At 41.6% G+C, this 20,324-nt stretch overlaps 1 protein-coding gene across 3 annotated transcripts in view; it reads left to right on the top strand.

The window, feature by feature from the left end:
• Nucleotides 1-723: 723 nt before the first annotated feature.
• The window catches only part of LOC119653761, a 38,724-nt gene continuing 19,123 nt past the window's right edge, over nucleotides 724-20,324 (top strand). Inside the window, exons 1-3 of one of the 3 annotated variants that reach the window (XM_038058764.1) lie at nucleotides 724-924; nucleotides 1,113-1,194; nucleotides 11,392-11,454. In XM_038058764.1, coding sequence (XP_037914692.1) covers nucleotides 1,138-1,194; nucleotides 11,392-11,454 — 120 coding nt within the window. In that variant the 5' untranslated portion in view covers nucleotides 724-924; nucleotides 1,113-1,137. Of the gene's footprint in view, nucleotides 925-1,001; nucleotides 1,195-10,674; nucleotides 11,112-11,391; nucleotides 11,455-20,324 lie in introns of those variants that run through there. The other 2 variants (XM_038058755.1, XM_038058745.1) reach the window with 2 other exon arrangements.

The following is a 20,324-nucleotide window of genomic DNA, read 5'->3' as shown; positions in this document are numbered from 1 at the left end:
GGGTAATCACTAGGCCATCGTTTCCTTCCGCTGGAGCAACTAAACGTTGAAATCCTTTCTTTTACCCGATATTGATCTTGCAATTTTCGACCTGCGCGCTAAGAGCTTCTGTTCTGAACAGAAAACACAAATGGCTACAGATTCATTGCCCATTTTCCATTTCCTGTGAACACTCCTGGAAATTCAAAAGTTGCTTAACAAGAAATATGCAGGGCATAATTACAGGAGAGGTAACTGCGAGATTCTGTTGATTTTATGTCTTCAACTTTCTGTTCCCAAAATCTTAATCAACATAGATGTAAAAAGCTGAATGAAAGTCTTTAATTTCACGGCCTCTTCCAAATGTATGGAAAATAACCCACCCCCTTGGTTTCAATGAAAGTTCATACCATTCATTTTATGTGTGCAACCTCACAGGGTCTATACTTTATACATAATTTCTGACATGATCAAGCAAATTGAGAGCGATAGACAGGGAATGAATCCACTTTAAAAAATCCAACCCCGCGAAATACCTTAACACCGTTTTACATAACTGGAGCAATTTTTTTATAATATGCATTGAAAAATATTTGTGGTATTTTTTTTTAATTAACCAACATCTACTAAAATCCAAACACTTTGTATATCTTTATATGACAAAACTAAGGGGAACCTGTTAGTATAATTTTTCATAACGACTGCCGTTTAGCGAATCAGTTAATTATTTTCAGTCTTATAACAAGTGAACGACGAGTCACACGGCATTCCCGTAAGAAACCGGTTACGCTCAAACATTGCTCCCCGAAAATTCGTCACTAAACAACACAGTTAATAACATTTCTTCGGTGGAGATCTTGTAATCTGAATTCAAAAAAACCCAATCAAATAAGGCACAAGACAACCAGTGTTTCGCGGTGTTTCAGCAAAAATGTCTTCCTAGAGGTTTGTTTTGGCGTAATTACTTTCCGGCAACTGATTAGATACCCAAGATAGGCAACCTTTGTTGATGGAAGGCTCTTAATCTTTTCGCAAATAGAGACATTCCGTAATAAGCTGCCTCCGCTTTGACTTATTCTAATTTTACAGCGCAAAATACAAAATTTCTAACTCATCATAATCATGAATTTTAGTATCTCGCGATGGCGAACCTGCTTGATGCCCAATTTTTTTAGAGAAACCGAAACCCTTGAGTCCACTCAACTTGTCAACATGGTAAGTTTGCACGTGTATTAATAGAAAATTATCTTTTAAATGCGATTACAACGAAATACGTTAATCGCGCCTTGAATAATTGTTATTGTTGCAAACACGTTTTATTGTTGTTTCGTTATTTATATGCTAACTCGTCTCAGCGCGGATCAGCTCCTGATAAGAAGACGCACTATCTCGTAATATCGAAAAATACGTGGATTTGATAGTCGCGTATTTATTGCAATTGTTAACAAATGGCGAAACAATAAGTGCAAATAGACTATAAAGTTTGAGTCATATTGTGTAAAGAATTGCTTTGTGAAATATTTTTTCCAAACGTTATTGACGAGCGAAAGTCGTGTGTGATATTTATGCATAATTTTGTGTAGATATGAAAATTATACCGCGGCCGAATACGCATCTTTCGTGATCAAAAGGAAGAAAACAATTCAATAGATATCCACCCTAGAACATAAAGGGTTCATATAATAGATGAACCACAATTTCACTACTTACAAACATAGGGGACATGTCTACCACCAACGCCATCGCATTTTCATTCAAAGTTAGTGGTTATTTACTCTACTCATGGCACGTTTTCAAGTTTATTTTCCTAAGAAATGTGTGTACATCACTGGCAATCCAGTTTTGAAACCACATCGGCATTCCCCGATAGAATTGTCAGAGTATATTGAAGGAATTATCTAGTAATTTCAATACAGCTCTAAATAGCGTGAAATTAGATAGTAATTAATCAACGATCAGATGGTGGAAATGACCGTAAATACTTGTTAGAAGATTCCAATTTTACTAATGAAAAATATACCAGATGTTGCCTAACTATTGCTCTGTATATATGTATTGTTGCTATAAAAACTTAACGGGGCCGTAGGACTTCAACCACGCCTAGCTGCCGCTCAATGGCTACTTAAACCCCCGCAACAGTCTACTCTCCTATCTGAACTGCTGCGTGTCATTCAACATATTCGTTAGCCTTCCCATGAAAGTCAGTTTCATTGCAAATAAATAGCAAACAAGAGAATGGTTCCTCTCTCTTAATGTGTGACTTATAAACAGCTACTGTTCCACTCAAATGAAGGATCTTCACAAGATGATTTCCACGGTATATTGGAAACGTACTGAAAAATTGTTATGTTGAAGGCCATCCTTAACGATTATTCAAAAATTTCACCTTGTCCAGAAGAGCTACTGTGCCTCTTTGACGGTTTTCTTGTATAGGAGGTGGTGTACATCTTAAAGAGAAACCGTTGCGCCAGGTTGCAGTAGTGTATGGGATTCTCACCCGCTAAAACCACTCCCACTTTTCCACCCATATTTCCGCATGACCACCGTGAAGTATTACTTCGCGAGGAGGGCTCTGGTTTATACCAACACGACTAAGTCATCCGCCCGTCGCGCTTTCCAAGCTCGATCCAGTTCCTGCAGCTTTTCCTGTATCACGGTTACTGTTGCATTTATCGCACTTTAATTTGCTTCCGATCTCAGCATCTCCTCCACGAGATTATGGGGTCCGATAGCTGCGTTAGGGCATCGTTTAACCTCCCTCTTTCAATCGCAAGTATCAGATAATGGAGCATAACACGCTCCGGGTCCTCGCGTGTAGCAGTGCATTCGGGGTAGTCTGGGGACTCATCCAATCCATAGCGATGTAAGTACTTCCTGTGTCCACTGTATCCCCAAAGGAACTGTGTTAGGTGGTAATTCAATTCTCCGTGTTTTCGCTTGACCCATTTCTAGCAGCCTTTTTCGGAATTATCCCATTGTTGTCACCATCTCCTGTACAGCTTCTTCCTAGCGGCTTTTCGGATGCCCGCTTTGATTTGCTCTACTTCTCTGGTAGAGTCAATGTGCCTCATTTGCTAAAAGACCCAAGGGAATCATCCCTACGATGGCATACACTGCCTCACCGGATACTGTCCTATATACGCTGCACATTGGCAGGCAGGCCGAACTCACCCTTCTTTGGTTCATCGTATTGTCTAGTGCTCCCGCCCAGACAGGAGCCGCATATAACAGGATGGATTTCAGGACCGCTGTCCTCCAATATTCTTTGCTGCATTTGCTCGCATTGTCCAGATGCCCCTTGAAGCTCGACTTGGCTTCGCCACTTACCTTCAGGCATCTTATGATTGATTCTGAGACGACCTCGTGATTACCAACCCGAATTGTACTGGTTTTCCTGCCATTGGTAATAACCAACGCTTCTGTCTTATCGTCCGTCAGGTCCAGCTTCACAATTTGATTTCATGAATGGTTTCACTTCCATACAGTTCCACGAAGTCGGGGTGTTTCGCAACTACTACCACCGTCAGGTCGTCTACAAAACCAATCAATGTTGCCTCCTTCGGTACACGAACGCCGAGCACTTCGTCATATATTATGTTCCATAGTAGAGGCCTCAGTACGAACCCCTGGGGAACACCTGCAGTCACAACATATTCTTTCGACCCGTCGTCCATCTCGTACCAAAAAAAAACTCTCCAAGAGGTGACCCTCGATTAAGTAATCAGTGACAACTAGTTTAGCAAGGGTACCTTTAATCCAACCCCAGTTGATCGAGTGAAGAGCATTCCTGATATCCAGCGTCACCACCGCGCAGCACTTACCAGCGACCGCTGCCTCCGAAGCCAAGGTCACAAACATCGCATTGACCGTAGACCGCGCTCTGCGAAACCCATACTTCTGCTCCGATAAACCAAATGCTAGCTTGACGAACGGAAACAGCATATTGTATATCACCCTCTCCAATATCTTCCTCATAGTGTCTAAAAGACAGAAATTTTTAGAGCTCCGGTAGTAGAACCAGTCTCTGCCTTTTCCACTGGGCAGGAAAGACTCCTTCCACTACACACGATTCAAACGTGCTTATAAAGGGTACGGGCCTGATTTTAGCAGCCAATTTCAGAGCTTTGTTCTGAATCCCATCCAATTCCGGAGCCTTTTTATCTCCTATTTGTATACAGGTCTCTCGTAGTTCCTCCTCAGTTACCCCGGGATTGAGAAAACTTCCTGCTGAACCGCTGGCTAAGATCGCAGAACCTATGGTTTTAAGTATTGGCCGATTATAAAAGACAGTGAACGGCGTCTTGCAGTACTGGAGACGAAGATGTTGCGTTGGACTAGTGGCGTTACACGTTTTGATCACATCCACAATGAGGATATCAGTGATCGTTATGGGGTTGCACCGATAGTGGGAAAATTGCGAGAGAGGCGTCTTCGATGGTATGGTCACGCAATTCGCACTAACGAGAATTCACTTCCCAAAATTGGTCTGACCCTTGAAGTCGATGGAAAACGACCAAAAAGCAGGACGGAACAACGGTGGCTTGATACGCTGGATGGGGATTTAAAAGCCTCGAGATTGCATCCAAATCATGCATTTTATAGTGCCAAAAGGCGAAACCGATCACAAGGAGCCGACCCCGGGACAAAGGCCGAAGAAAATGAAGAAGACTTGAGCTTTAATCAAATACACTTTCTTTAAATGTTATGGTTCAACACAAGTTATTTCCTAACCTATGATTTAACTCTCAACAACGAGATTTCTTCGTTCCACCAGCAGTTAGGTGGAACTTTCGTCACGGCATTGTAGAGTCGCACGCATCAATTAACCACTGACATAGCTGACTCTTTTTGTCCGGACCGTTTCTTTTGGGTCGTTAGCTCCTTCTAAAGCCACCTGGAATACATCTTCCTAGTAAGCTCCAGTGGAACAGCTAGCTATCTTGGTTTTTCCACTTCTGTTGCTCATTCGACTGTCGCTTTTTCCGTTTCTGATATCGAGAAAGATGGCCTGCTGGTCACTATTCACTCCAGACTATCCCTCTCGCCAACGAAATACTGAGATAAGTCAGATCGACAATCAAGTCTAGCCCTTTGCCTCGGAAGGCGGACACGAATGCAACGTTGACTAATACGATGTCCAACTCCATAAAGGTTTCAAGCGGGATTTAGGCCCCGGTATTCGTCTTCTCTAATCTGAGGCCAACGCATTGAAATTGCCGGCAATAATTTTGGGACTGTGGTCTCTAGCGTTCAACAACAAGCTGTCTAACATCTCCTCATATTGCGCTAATATTTGCACTAGGAGGAGCGTAACAGCTATAAATATGGACGCGGTTGACATTTGAACATACAAAGCCGGAATACTATTATTTCTTGAATGGCTTGCCGCCCACATGTCCATATAGCCCGGTCTTCAGATGAATCTTTCACCCACGTAGCACTACCACAATTTCGGTAAGGTAATTCCTTTCTTCGCTAGAAACACCGCAAATACACAATAGAGGAAAAAAAATCAGTTACTAATACTGCTTCTTTTCAGAATGATCCTTCGTTCTCATACTCTCCTAATCCTACTCCTTTATCTAGGTCTAATTAACGTTTCTCCTTCCCAACTAATTGTTTCGCTCACGGCTTGCTTACATCACTTCATCTGATGACATCTTGAGATAAGTTATATGTGGATTGGAAAGTCGGAAAGACTCCCATGCACTGCATGCACTAACGAAGGACAACAATCCTGGCGAATTATAGCATCATTCAAATTCACCTACTCATATGACTTGAAGGGTTGAATCGACAAATTACCCGGTAAATTTCCAAAATGATTGCCATATTCAGCGTTAAACTTATGTAGTATCGTTATCCTTGTATACCCAAATGTGAGGGACAAATCTGTCTACCATATCAGCAATCCATGACATTTTCTGCATATTTAATATTTTCTTCGACTCTAGTTTGTACAATGCAGAGTTCCTAGATAGTTACACGGTTCTTTGCTGCAATTCGTGATAGGTATTAGTATTAGGTGAAACCACTGGAGGTGGTGCGCTCCTTAAATGTTAGTCCGTGCGAGTCCCTTATGGCTCCTATTTTTTCCAAAGGAGACCCGTTCATAATATCATGTGTTTTCTTTGCTTGCTCGTATCGAGCCCATCTTGTCATAGATTTTATCTCAGTAAAATATCTTAGCCTACTTTTCATTTTTTGGGGGGACTTCAATTTTACCGTCTCTTCCCCTTTAGCTCTCACGACGTTCATAATTTCTCGTTGCGCCGTTCAATTCAACATTCATTATAATCACAACAACCACTTTCTCGATTTGGTATTGACCAACATTCCTGACAATCACCTAAAAAAATAGATCCACATCTTAAATCTTCATGTAAGGCCGGGCGATCGCGATACGCTCTAAATAATTTTCTTGGAGCAGTTGCTGTAAAATATTATATATCATTAAATCAGGCTGCAACATGTCGTGACTTTTTGCCTAAAAAAATGTAGACGACTTACGGTTTCGGCACTCATCAGGTGTTGCCTCACCTCTGCCTTAGAAGCTGCGTGACCCAAATGTCGGCGGAAGCAAGTTGCCTCCGCCCTGGATGGAAACGCAAATCGTCTATATTTTTTTTACAAAGTGTGGTACCAGCCCAAAGTGGAGGGTCTGTAGACCACAAACAGAGAAAGACAATTTTTGTCTCAATTGGTGCGGCCCATATCGTATTTTTCCTTTCATTCTAGCCTGCTTAAACACCTTGTCTGGTTCAAATCCACTACGAAATTTCTAGTCAAAACTGACTAGTCTTCCAGTAATTAGAGTGCAGTGAAGTGTCTTTAGCGAACTCTTGGCCGCGTTCGAGAGAAGAATCCTCCGAAGAATTTTTGGCCCCCTATGTCAGGATGGACGATTCCGTAGCCTACATAACGGCGAAATTTCTGAGCGATACCATGACCGTCCGGTTGTGGATAAAATCCGGCTCAATAGGTTACGGTGGGCGGGTCACTTAATCCGTATGGATGAGGATGATCCAGCCCGGAAAACCTATAAGGGCAATATCTATGATAGAAAAAGAAGACGAGGCAGACCCTGCCTAAGATGGAGCGATGGCGTAGGTCAGGACGCCAGACAGCTTTTAGAGATATCGAATTGGTGGTCGTCGACGCAAAACCGGGATGTCTGGAGTTCCTTATTAAGCCAGGCCTAGACCGGATACCGGTTGTTGTGCCATTGATGATGATGAAGGGTCTCTAGAGCAGCGGAAACTCAAACCCCTCTGGTCATACGTTCACAATTCGATTCGATTCACTAATCATTATTCCTCTTCTCTTAATTCAGCCTGTGAGCTTCTTCGGGAGCATTTTTCCTCCAACTGATTCCTCTTCAGCTTTTATATATTTCTTTCCTCTTCTGAACCCCTCCATTGTCGAATTCCTATTAGACAATGTTGATATTAATGGCGGTTGCGGTCCCGATGACATTCCTAAAAAGTAAAAATAAAATATACAACTTCCCTTCCCTTGCTATCATTTATTGTATTCAAAGAGCTTATCCAAATATTTTGCCTGATATGTGGTATTATCCCCTTACAAAAATAAGGTGACGTTACGCAAGCTTGAATGTGACCAATTTTTCAGAATTCATGAACTGCATTGCAAAGTCTGGATGCTGCTTTTGTCCTTCGTTCCTCTTATCAAGAGAGAAATAAAAACACTGAAGAAGGGGTCAGTTGGTCCCCGAAATACGTATTTGTTTAAATTAGACACTTTTAGCCAATAAAACAGAAAAATATCTTCGAAGGCAACCTTTCACCATAAAGCAATCTTTAAACACGTGTTTGTCCCATCACAAGCTCGAGCAAGGTCTTGTCAGACGCCATCTTACTCTTCATATTTCCATTTACGATCACTATCATTTTAGGGAAGCCCCTCCCCAGGTATCCTGGTTTTGCACCGAGGTCCACCAATTTATATAGACCATCCCCATGAAGGGCGACAAAAATTCTTCGAAAGGTTCTTCTCTCGAAGGCGGCTAAGAGCTTTCATGCTTAGAACCCAGGTCTCCGAGGAATACATGAGGACTTACAAGATCATTGTATTGTACAGTAAGGGCTTTAATCCTATTCTGAGACAATTCGGGAAAGAGTTTTTATAAGCTGAAATAGGCTCTGCTGGCTGCCAAAAATGGCGCGCGAATTTCATCATCGTAGCTGTTGTGGATTCTCGAGTCTCGAAGTTGTAGTCGCCGGCCTTGATTGTTCTCCCTTGACCAGTGCCATTTGGTGCTATTTGTTCTTTGGTTTCTGGTGCTATGTACTTCGTCTTGTTTTCATTAATATCCAGCCCAAGATCACGTGCTGCCTACTCGAACTGGATGATGGTAGACTGTATTTGGTGTATAATGTCAATGTTGTCAGCATAAGTCAGAAGTTGAGTGGATTTGAAGAGGATGGTGTCTCCCGCATTTACATCAGCATCGCCGATCACTTTTTCCAAGGGCATCATGTTGAATAGAGAGAGTTATCCTGCGAACGTTGGTCAGAGTCAGTCTTGGTTGGGTTACCGAATTCTCTCATGTCTATGTACAGTTTTACCCTCGCTATGCTATCATAAGTGGCCTCGAAGTCGATGAAAGGATGGTGCAACTGATAGCCATATTCCACCAGTTTTTCCATCTGTTGCTGCCCAGAGAAAATCTGATCTGTTGCTGATTTGCCTGGAGGGAAGCCTTTTAGGGATGGGGCGATTATGTTCCGGGCGTATGGGACTCTCAGCCTAGCAAGATATCGGAGAATATCTTATAGATGGTTCACAGCAAAGTGATCCCTCTATAATTGCTGCAGCACCTGACATCCTCTTTTTTATATATGGAGAAGATAATATCTCGTTCCCAGTCGTCAGGCAGTGATTCGTTGCCCCACATATTAAGTATAAATTGATTTAATTGGTCGCCCCCATCTTTTAACAAATTCAGCTTTAATTCCATCGACTCTTGGCGACTTATCGCCGATGGCTTGTTTCTTCCTTGGTGATAACACGATTTGTTCATCGTCTTCAGTTGGCGAGACCTCCAACTCGCTCGTCAAAGTACTGAACCCTTCGCTGCCCATACGGTCGAAAATCGGATTTCCCTCTTTCTCTCGTGATAATGATCCGAGTCTTTATTGCCCCCCCCCCCTCCACAATACGTTCTAACTTTCATCAAGGCTGAGAGGTTTCGGTCTTCAATCAATTTTGTTGAAAATGGTCTCGTCTGGAATGGTCCAACTTTTTTTGGACCGCTTCCTGCGCAAATCAAATACCTCAAACAACAATCACATGCAATACTGCTAACGGAATAATCCGTATTTTTATGTAACCTGTGGGAGTAAATGAGGTGTCTACTAGCTGCTTATCTGCTCCTTTTCTGGGCAGAGAGTGCACATTCCATCAGAAAATAGGCAAATCGTTAATACGTTTTCGTTACCGTCCATCGTCCATCTTTGTAGAAATCCATCCAGTACGAGATTTCTGTCATGGCTCCATAACTTCGGTTTTCCGTGTAGGGCTTTCAGCCCTACTCAACCTCCTAATTGGAAGACCAATTGGTGCAGTTTGTCAAGTTTTTAGGTGCAGGAGACTCGCCTTCATCCTTCTCCGTCTACAATTTTTCATTAAGAAAGACGTGAAAAGGAAGATAGGGTTTGGTAGTAGAACTGCAGGCATCGGTTCAGGAAGCGTTTCCCTGATACTTATACTACCCTTTGACTTCTTCTTCTTTTTCGTCAGCCTTTGTCCCGTTCACAAGCGGGGTCGGCTCGTCGTGATCGGCTTCGCCATTTGGCTCTATCGAATGATTGATCTGGGTGCATTCTCGAGGCTTTCAAATCCCCATCTAACGTATCAAGCCACCGTTGTTTAGGTCTGCCTTTTGCTCGTTTACCATCGACTTCGATGTTCAGACTAATCTTGGCAAGTGAATTCTCGTTGGCACGAATTGCGTGACCATACCATCGAAGACGGCTTTCTCGCAACTTTTCCACGATCGGTGCAACCCCATAACGATCGCAGATATCCTCATTTCGGATGTGATTTAAACATGTGACGCCACTAGTCCAACGTAGCATCTTCGTCTCCATTACCGCAAGACGCCGTTCGTTGTCTTTTATAGTCGGCCAACACTCAGAACCATAGAGAGCGAATGAACCTTATTCCTGCAATACAAATGAGTGGCTCAAGTTGCCTATTGATAAACAAAAAAGGGCGTGTACATGTTTCCATGTCTTGGAGAGCTTAACTAGGTACAATTCCAGAAACTGACGCGTAGGCGTAGCTAAAGGACAACCTCCACTTAAGGATTCGAAGCAGCTTTAGTGAATATTGTTACTCCGTTCTATGATTTTGATTGCTAGATTTTAGATATTTGTAACGAAAATTTTACTTTGCTCTGCTAACTGCTGAAATGTGTAATTTATTCTATTTTCAACTTTATTACTTTTGAATGAATGAAAATAGCGGAACCGCAATATTCAAACGTTTTCCTTTATTATCTCGTCGCCAAACCAATCTGATTCACAAACCATAAACTTTCTTATTGGGAAAACCTTCCCACATATTTTGACAACCACTGAATTTGTACAATCGCCGCAAGTTTCCCAATCAGCTGTTCGCCTGGCAGCTAACCGAGCAGTGACAGCTCGACAGCCAGCTGCTGTTTGCTGACAGTTCCATTTCTACGCAAGAGCGCGATCAAACTCGCAACGTACAAATATAGCACAACAGGAGCGAGTAACGAAAAACGACCAAGCGCCCGAGCAAAACATTAAACTACGCGTCGGGAAAAGTGATTGTTGTGATTGCCGTGCATCAGTAGAAAAAACCGCGAATCGTCTTCTGCGCGCTTTGATGATTATTCAATCCAGCGCTCGGCGTGAAAAATGGGTGCACAAAACTCAAAAGGCCCCGGCGAGGCTTCTGGTTCAGATAAGGCGTCGTCATCCACCGGTGCTTCGCAACAGCCACCCGATAAGAAGTCCAGCTCCACAACGGATGTGAAAGCCATACAAAATGCCGCCAAGGGAATGATTCGCTCAGCGTCCGGGGCTGATATTAATGAAAAAACGCTTACACAACTCGTGCCTATCGAGAGACTAGCGCAAGTAAGGAACACAGACGGCCGGCTCGGAGCCGCCCAAATCATTTTTTTCCGAATTCTCAAGTGGATTAGCGTCTAGCAAGCCAATGAATCATGAGACATTGAAATGATGAGACCTCGGGGTATCGTGCATTTATTATTCCCGTGTAATTGGAATCTCGAGCATTCCAACTCGCGTAACGAAAGATTTCGCTCGAAAGCTGGCCGCAGAAAAGCTGCTCTGTCTCTATAGACTACACTTCCAGCGTGGTAAACTCTTTCTGTTGACACTTTCTATTTTTCAGATACTGCGAAACAAATCGAACGCCCAGCATGGAGTCAATGGAGTCACTGTCGATGTTTTTGTTGTAAGCATAATGAGCGTAGTACACTCAGCGAAACTTGAACGCGAGCGCATCGTATTGACCGTGGTTTATGGTTCTCGTTCTATTGGGAGCGATCTAATCAGAACAACGCTTGAAAAATTCTAATTCTGTGTAATCACACGAATAATTCCGCCACTTGAGTGCCTGCCCCTTATCAAAATGCGTGAAAGTATTTCGACAGCGATCAGCAAACCGCTGACACGCTCGCTTATCTTAATTGCGGATATATTGCTTTCTTTGATTTTTATCGTATTTGCTTAGATATTAAAACATTTGCCTTTCAGCTAGGAATTAACTGATCGCCTACCAGAAGTTCTGATCCCCATATTAATGGAAATATTCGCGAATTAATTTGGTCTATATTCGTCTAAGATCCTGCAATTTGATATCAGACATGTACACTTTGACCGCCTCTCCCCGTCCTCTCCATTGGGCAGTCGAGCACACTAATTAAAAAAATAGACGGCCCACCTTTTGGCACGGCTTTTGATCTATCCTCCCCTCACCCTTCGGACTGACTTAAAGTGATATAAATTTTCCAGGTAGCAAAAATAGAATTATTGAAATCGTCTGTCTATAGAACGGATGTTTTCGTGTGCCAGGGAATTACCGCGGAATAAGCAAAGCATGCAGCATTTAATGATGACGGCATTCATTTTATTGCATTTGGGCAACTTTCCCAAAAGCGCTTTTCGTTATCAAATGTGGTGCTTCGAATGAAAGATTCTAATTCCGGCTAATGAACCTTGCAGTATAAGTATAAAGTTCGCCAATTAACAATTCGAGCAGAGAAGAAACATCCATATGTTGAAATAGAGCCTTTTAGAAGGGGCATCACGATCCTATTTTACCTTTACTGATAACGACAATGATAATATGGCTTGTTGTCATAACAACGGTCGTAGCCAGTGATTAGAGAGGATAAAGACATCGTTGCGTCCATCATAGCTAACCTCAGCACATGGCTGTGTTGTAATGTCCTTCATAGGTATTACCCCAAGCCACCACGTAGGCAATACTTGTAACCGTACGAGTATCACAAAGGGTCTACAATGTAGGATGTAGAGAGGCTTTGTTGACCTAGGGAATAACCCTACTCCCTTTTTACATTTCTGGCATGCGCTGCGTTCTCTGGCCCAAGAATCAACATCCTTCTTCATAGACGGCACTACTTGCTGGCGGCTAGCTGGTTCGTTCTCCGAACGCCGGGGTGCACAAGGTTGTGCACTCAGCGAAGTACTTACATGCGGAAAGTGGTCGGAATATATAGCCTAATTCCCTTTTCAGAGATCTCTCAACAGATAGAACAAAGTGAGCCGAATAAAGGAAACGGGAATGGGTGTCTGGAGTCCGAGTGGGGCTCTGAAGAACTACCTCATCTTTCTGGGCCGCAGCAACTGCGAAAATTCAACTGCGGCCTGGGATGTTGATCTCTGAGATCCGGGACAAAGCGTCAGCAACTAAGTTATCTTTACCAAGTACACGTTTAATGTCCGAACCAACCTCTGTCCCGTTCAAGAGAGTATCGGCTCATCTTAACTGGTTGCACCGTTTTGCTCAATATAAAGCCGGATCTGGATGGAATCGCGAGACTTTCGAATCACCATTGAGTATATCAAGTCATCGTTGTTTCGGCCAGCCTGTTGCTCATTCTGTTTGAGAAGATCACTCCATCCATCCATAGGGGTTGGATGTCCCGTGTGACAGTGTTCATAGCAAGAACAAAGAGAAGTGGTGAGAGGACGCTTCCTTGATAAACACCGACAGATACATGGACCGGTTTGGATATTCACGCCACACCGCCACTTTACTTTTTGGATCGTGGTAGAGCCATTTAATCCAGTGCATACCTTCTTCTGAAAGGTTTATGGTTTATAGAAAAAACGAAAGTATTAAATGCTCAGCTACGCTGCTTTGGTTCACCTTCTGATTTAGAGCAGCACTTACTGCGGCGTCTAAGGCATCGGCGAACAAACTAATAGTGCGTTCTGTTCAGCAAAGGATGCCAAAAGTGTAGCGTCTACTAGGTGCTCCTTGGTTGTCTGAAGCGATTTGTCGGCTCTGAGACCACACAACATCTGGCAATTTCTTGGTTTTGGGCTCGACATTAAGGCGTTATTCGACTACCCGTTTCGTAAAGTTGATGTTGAAGGCATTCTAGCCTGCCCTCTCAAACGCATATCATTCACCGACGCTGTCAGACTGGCCATGTTGGCCGTCAGTGCTGCCAGTCGCCGTCGCATTTTCGCCATCTCGGTGGTCTCGCCAGGTATCTCCGCAAACATAGGACGCGCATGCACCTCGTCCAGGGAGCTGCCAGCGGCACACGCTAGTATGGCTTGAGTTTCATCATTTGCTGGAACTACAAAGTCTTTGGCAATTGAAGATCCCAGTCCGTCAGTAAATGATTTAACTTTGGTGTCTCATTTATCGACAAGCGCTTCATTAGTTGCTTCTTTAATCGAGTGTAGGAGGAGAATATCGATGATAACCGCGACGGACTCTTCGTCCAGGCCTACCAGCGCGTTGTGGAATCTGGTGGCATAATAACGACTGCTAACGCGAACTAGGCCTCCATTTGATGGAACCAAGCCGAAGAAGGCCCGACAACGGTCTGGGGCCACTTGTTTAAATAAACGAAGAACAAGCTGACAACGAAATCTCCCCTCAAACTGTTCTTCCTAACTGTCAAGCGGACAACTCAAACATGAGTAAAAGTGAACGGCAACTAAGAACAAGTCGAGAGACCGGAAGCTGCTTCTTCTGTGAGTATATTTAAGTGTAGAACTATTCCATTTGTACGTAGCCCGTCGTGTATTTGCATTTAGCATGTTTGACTACCCATTTCAATGTGATATTGATATGAAGTTGCAGTAAATTTACAGGGGAGAGTCAACTTTGAGCTACTGTAGCTTTGTTAGTAATAGTATGATTTTGATCAAACTTGGGGAGAATATGCTTCATATTATATTTTATACTGCTACCAACTTTTATAATTCTGGGATAAGCGTAAGGGGGGTTTTACTCAATTTCCCCAAAAATATTTTAATATACTATTATTAACTTAATTTGAATAGACATCGATATGGAGAGAATTTTAAGGCCTGGGCATCATATAGAGGCAGCTTCATGAATTTTTCCAGATTTTTGGGTTGGGTAGTTTCTGAGAATGAGTCCGTTAAAGAAATCATCAATTTCCACCCCTCCCACTCCCCACCTTTCTTACAAATCTCAAAACAAAGACCGGCTTCGAAAAGTACTAACCGAGACCTTTCATTTGATACCCCACATGACTACATTCGGCGCAAAAAAAAGTTTACACCCCCTTTTACATGTATGGGGACAATGTATTGAATCGATTTCAATAAGGTTTTGTTTTGCAAACAAAACCTTAAAAATGCTGACTCCTGCAGTCTACTTGTTTTATTTTTTTGAGAAAATTAACGTATAATACTATACTTAGAATTAGACTTTACATTGGTCTCTACAATTTCGAAAGGATCTTCATTTCGTCCTGCAATGATTTACTCACCTAAAAAAAAGAAAATTTAGATGTAATTTCGAACAATTAAGGCCTTTGACAAACAGAAAGCGATTTGTCACGGCGATCAGAAATCACGAGATCAAAAAACACGCGATCGTGTGGCATTGGCACACACAACGCGATATCTTGTGAGCGATCCAGTATTGTTATTACTTGCTAACGAGCAGCTTTAGTAACAACGAACATATCTCATAAATTTTAAAAGTAAATAAAATTAAACGGACTGACAAGATTTATTTATTTATTGGCTAAGAATTTGGAGAAAAAAAAACAAATACAGTATTACAAGGACTACCTGTCCCCTTCTTCAGTCTTAGAAGAGAGAAAACACTGAAGCCCCCGAAATACTGTTTTTGTTTTTTTTTCTTCGCCAAATTCTTAGCCAATAAAGTAAATAACCTTCTCAACCCGTTTAATTTTATATAACCTTTGGCTAACTAACCACCAAGACAATGTTGTTGCATGAGATAAACAGGAAAGAAGATACTTGGAAAATACCATCCTTTCGGTTGTGAACTGCAATCACACGAATATAGGTTTTTCTAGTATTTCCATTTGCCTTGGGATATTTTCGAAAAGTTGCATCACCTATTTCAACCTAGCATTGAAAAATGCACAATGAAGTGCAGGAAACTAATAGAAATGAGGGAAAGATTAATAATTTGTTTAAGGCAAATTATGGAAAAATACTTTATAAACAATTTAAATTTCTAAGATTTTACTAATTTATCATAGAAATTCAAAACAATATCACCTTCTTTTCTATTAGCACCTTCGTTCGTCGCTCATTTCACTAAACAGATCGCTCCCCAGTTCTGTAAATGTGTACGAACAGATCGCGTTGTGCGTGGCATGTGCAATGTAATATTGCATCATACAACTACATTGACAGATCGTTGCGGGTAGAGATCTTGCCGCGACAGTTCGCGTTCTATGTGGCGAAGGCTTAAATGTAATTATTAATGTCAAAGAAAGCTCTCACAATTGTTGTATTTCAAATAACCACATATTCTTGAGTTAATGTTGCTTAGCTGCTTTGCCATTCAATTCCGCGACGATCTAAACAAATATCCCAGCGAAATAAACGTCACAAACCTTTCCAGCCGGTGCTAATACGAGACATCCTTGGCAGAATTCAACTACGCTACCTGCTTCTGTCGCATGCTTTAGCGAACTTTCGCCATCTTCACAACGGGCGGCACATAAAAACAGCCCGATACAGGCCCTATGATAATATCGGGTCTCTACCTCTCAATTTCTAGCTGCGCGCAATCATCGTAATTGCAAAATTTCCACAAACATGCCTTTTCTCCGCTGCGTTCCAATCAATCGGGAATTTTATTTCAATTTACACAAACACACAATTTATGTGAACATCGCTGAAAATCAACTCACACTTAACTGGTTTCCCGGTGGACGAACCTCTAGCCTCCGGGAAGAGTTCTGCGGTGGTTGTTGATCATTGTCTGCTCGTAACTAGCGGGTGAACCATTAGTGTGGCAAAGGTGCAAAGGTTAGATGAACCGTCTCTAAAAGACGGCAAAGTATGTCTAGTCGGAGTCAGAACTTTAAATACTGAGGTCACCACTGTGAGCTTAGAGTGACATATACATTACATAACTGCACTCTTATCCTTCACTTAAATGTATTGTAAGTAAAAATTGCTCACTGGAGCAAGGAAATGTACACACTTAATCAATGGAGCAGCGGCTTAGAATGCGAAACTTTTTTCTTCTATACCTAAATTTGATATCAGTTTATTACTGCACTTAAATTACCTTAAGTGCATCAGTTCTGTTTCGACATAAACCTGAATTTGCTAGGTGGGTTTTTCGCTCAATATAATTCGCAGCCACATTGCATTTGCAAGTCTATATAAGAAAAGCCAATAACACCTGGTAACCAGTTTCGTAGAGCAGCTCTCAAGGGAAGAAGTAAGGCAGCGCCTGATGAGTTGCCTCTGCCCAGGGCAAAACCGTATCCACTATATGCATAATGAAATTGCGTCTCCTTAGCCAATATACCTTGTTCTATTCTTCTTTGTCTAAAACAAAAACAATTCTATCAAATCTGAGAAGAATATCCTTAAATTGAATGGAATCTGGATCATTATTGAAGAAGGATTTCAATGAATTGAATTCCTGACCTCATCTCAATTTTTTACAAACAAGAAAGGTGATTGCTCTCCTTTATTCCATATGTGTGCACTCATCTGAGGCAATGACTCCAATGTTAACCAGGAAAACTTTGCTGCAGGAGTGGATCGAAGTTATTCTATTGATAATTTTCACTCCTGCAGCCTTTAAATTAAAAAAAAATAAGCCAGGGCCTACCAGAAAGGTGATTATGCAGGGCCGCTGCACCTTCACGTAAGTGCCCGACAACACGTTCTGTGCAAGCCATGTTCAGCAATTTGGGAGGTAAATCATCACGTAAGAAACTTCACCAGCCTTACCCATGGTGCATTGGGATCACACCAGAATCAAAAAGAATAAAAGTTCGCATAATTTCGCGGGAAATTATGAAAACAATCGCAAAGTAAAATTGAAAGTAATAAAAAAATCGCTCGACTGTCCTCTAAGAGCTGGAAAACTCGAGCTCTGTATGCAGCGATCGAAGAGGGAATTCACGATGGATCACTTCCTCCCCGATGCTTGATTGCCATTAGGTGCCGGTGAAATGTGACCTATAAAGTTCCCTCCATACCCCGATCGCCACAGGCGGGTCCCGAACTTCCGTTTCCACGTGCGCGATAGAACCGTCATTGATTTCAATTCCTCAAATTTTTATAATTCCAGTACAAAACACATGGAGTTTGAAGTATCTAAAACGACTCCATCTCTACATTGCTGAATCCGGCCAGCGCAGAGGCATACAATTGCGTATCGACGGAACACTTCAGTAAACCTACATTGAAAATTTTGCGACCTTTTTCTGTTTTTAGAATGGGTCTTTTTTCCTGATTAACCATAATCAATCCGGATGGCCATCTTGACCATCCCCCAGCAACTACGCTTCTTATAAATGGCGCCCAATGTGAAACCAAATATTCGTCAGGTATCACAATAGTAAACCTTTCGGAGATAATCTCTTCCAATCTTAAACTTTGTTTTTTTTTGTCGGATAGGATAGACCTCAGCCTCTCGAATTATAATTTGTTCCCTTCAAGACTTCTTGACTTCATCTTCTATTAATTTTTTCCATAAAGCAAGTGTTCTTGTGGCCCATTTCCATCACACCTTCTAGAGTAGATTTTTCTTTCCATTTGCTTCGCTAGTATACCATGAGAGCTTGTCATTTTGTGTTGCCAACTAAAACTGGTTTTTGTTTTCTGGAAAATCGTGACATACTTTTAATTGCCTTTAGTTTTTGGTAATATGCGTTCCAGGTAACGTCTTAGGTGCTTTGTAACGCAAAAGGTTAAACGAAAGTTGAATCATTTCGTTCGCCAGTGGATTAATAGGTATAACGAAGCAAGAGCGGTCTGTGATTTATCCTATGGGGGTTTAAGGCAAACAACCACAAAAGCCGAGGACAATTGTCCGAATATTCGAACTGAGTCCCACTATAACGTTGCGCCGAGCTCAATACTTGCTAGACCAAAAAGGAATCTCGGTTAGCTCAATGACAATAAAATGAAAAGTTGTTACAAACGAAATTTTTGAGCGAGAATCATATTAAGATAACAGTAAATACGGATGGCGATGTTTCTGGCGTAATTTTTACTGACGATTTGGGCATGGAGTACCCACAAGCGATTGTGGTCGATACGCGAAAAATCACACCTCCAACGCACCATTAAACATTCAGTCAAGGTACTCATTTGCGGGTGTTTAATTAAACAGGGATTCAGTATCCTCCTTATGAAATTTATAATGTTAACTCAGGTCTATTCATGGATTCTTCAAGAAAACAACGACTCGAAAGAGCGAAAATGGCATCATAAAAATGAGGGGCCATTCAGTCACCAATATAAATTCAATTGGAAATATATAATACATGCCACGCACCTCCAATTTGTCAAAAACGTATATTGCAAGGCAGCTAACATATCATCTTTAGACTGTTTGAAAAACCCTTCCAACAATATTGACCCAAAATTTAGTCGACAGCATGCCCAAATCGTGTCTAGCCTTGCAGAAAAACAGTGGCTAATGGACTTATTGTTCATATAACACGTATTAGCTTTACTGTCATAGAAGTTAATAAAATAAAAGTCCATTTATTATATGTATAATAGTACCACGTTTTTCTACCCCAGCGGTGTGTTTCTACATCGTGTTGTAGTTGATTAACTTCCAGAAGTGTCTGGAAATACGAAGCTTTGCGGGTTTGCGCTGCAAGGTATTACCCTCTGTCCTTTCATACCTACTCTTGAATTGATTATCGTTTCGTTCAGTCATTTGAAAATGTTCGTATTCTTTCCTTTATTATTTTTAAATCTACGTTTATTAGTTAAATTGGAAAGCTTTTTCTTTATTTGTATTTTTGGAGTATTCAATTTTTGGTTACCGTACAGTACCTCAACTCCTACCATATCTTGGCGTTTATCCAGGAAATTTACTTATATAATACAATTAAATTTGTTGTCCACATCGTTATAATTCGAGCTAATCATTTGCGCCCACTTTAATTTATTTACAATTCATGTGAACACGTACTTACCCCTTTATTAGGTCATTTAATCGGAATTGTACCGAACACAACCAATGTCACCTTGCTTCCATTTTCCGCCAGGCCATTCATGGTCCGCTGTACTTGACTCTTCGGCGCACCCCGTACGAGATCACAAGACAGAATCCTGTGGTTTCAGTTGGCACACATCGTTTTCAGACAGAAGGTAGTAAAGTTCTACTGGACGTACCGTATGCTCCTCTCTCCGGGATGCTCTTCCTTATAAATTTAAAAACCCATGAGATAAATGGGCTGCGTTTAACCTGGTGGTCTATCCGAAAATTTCGGTAGCTACCATAAAACTGACTAAATCACTGCTTAAGGGGTTACCTATGTGACGCTTGATATTTCAACCTTTTTTTTTAATTCCTTTTTGAGCAACAAAAATAAATGTAATTTGTTCAGTCAATTTACATGTTATTATTGGGGTCTTGAAATGTGATACAAAATTTTCAATTGACAAATTTGATAAATGTTTGTATTTGTTTTTAACGACCAAAGTCGGCTCCTCTAAAACAAGTGCTGCAACAATCGTGAAAAGCACATCTCCAGTTGTCGTAATCTGAAACCAAAAATTCAAGCGTTTTCCTATTTTATCGTCCGAACCACGATAATAATTCTACCCTACTAAAAA

This window comes from Hermetia illucens, chromosome 1 (assembly GCF_905115235.1).
Source record: "Hermetia illucens chromosome 1, iHerIll2.2.curated.20191125, whole genome shotgun sequence".
NCBI classification, from domain to species: domain Eukaryota; kingdom Metazoa; phylum Arthropoda; class Insecta; order Diptera; family Stratiomyidae; genus Hermetia; species Hermetia illucens.
This window is presented reverse-complemented; position numbering and strand designations above follow the sequence as displayed.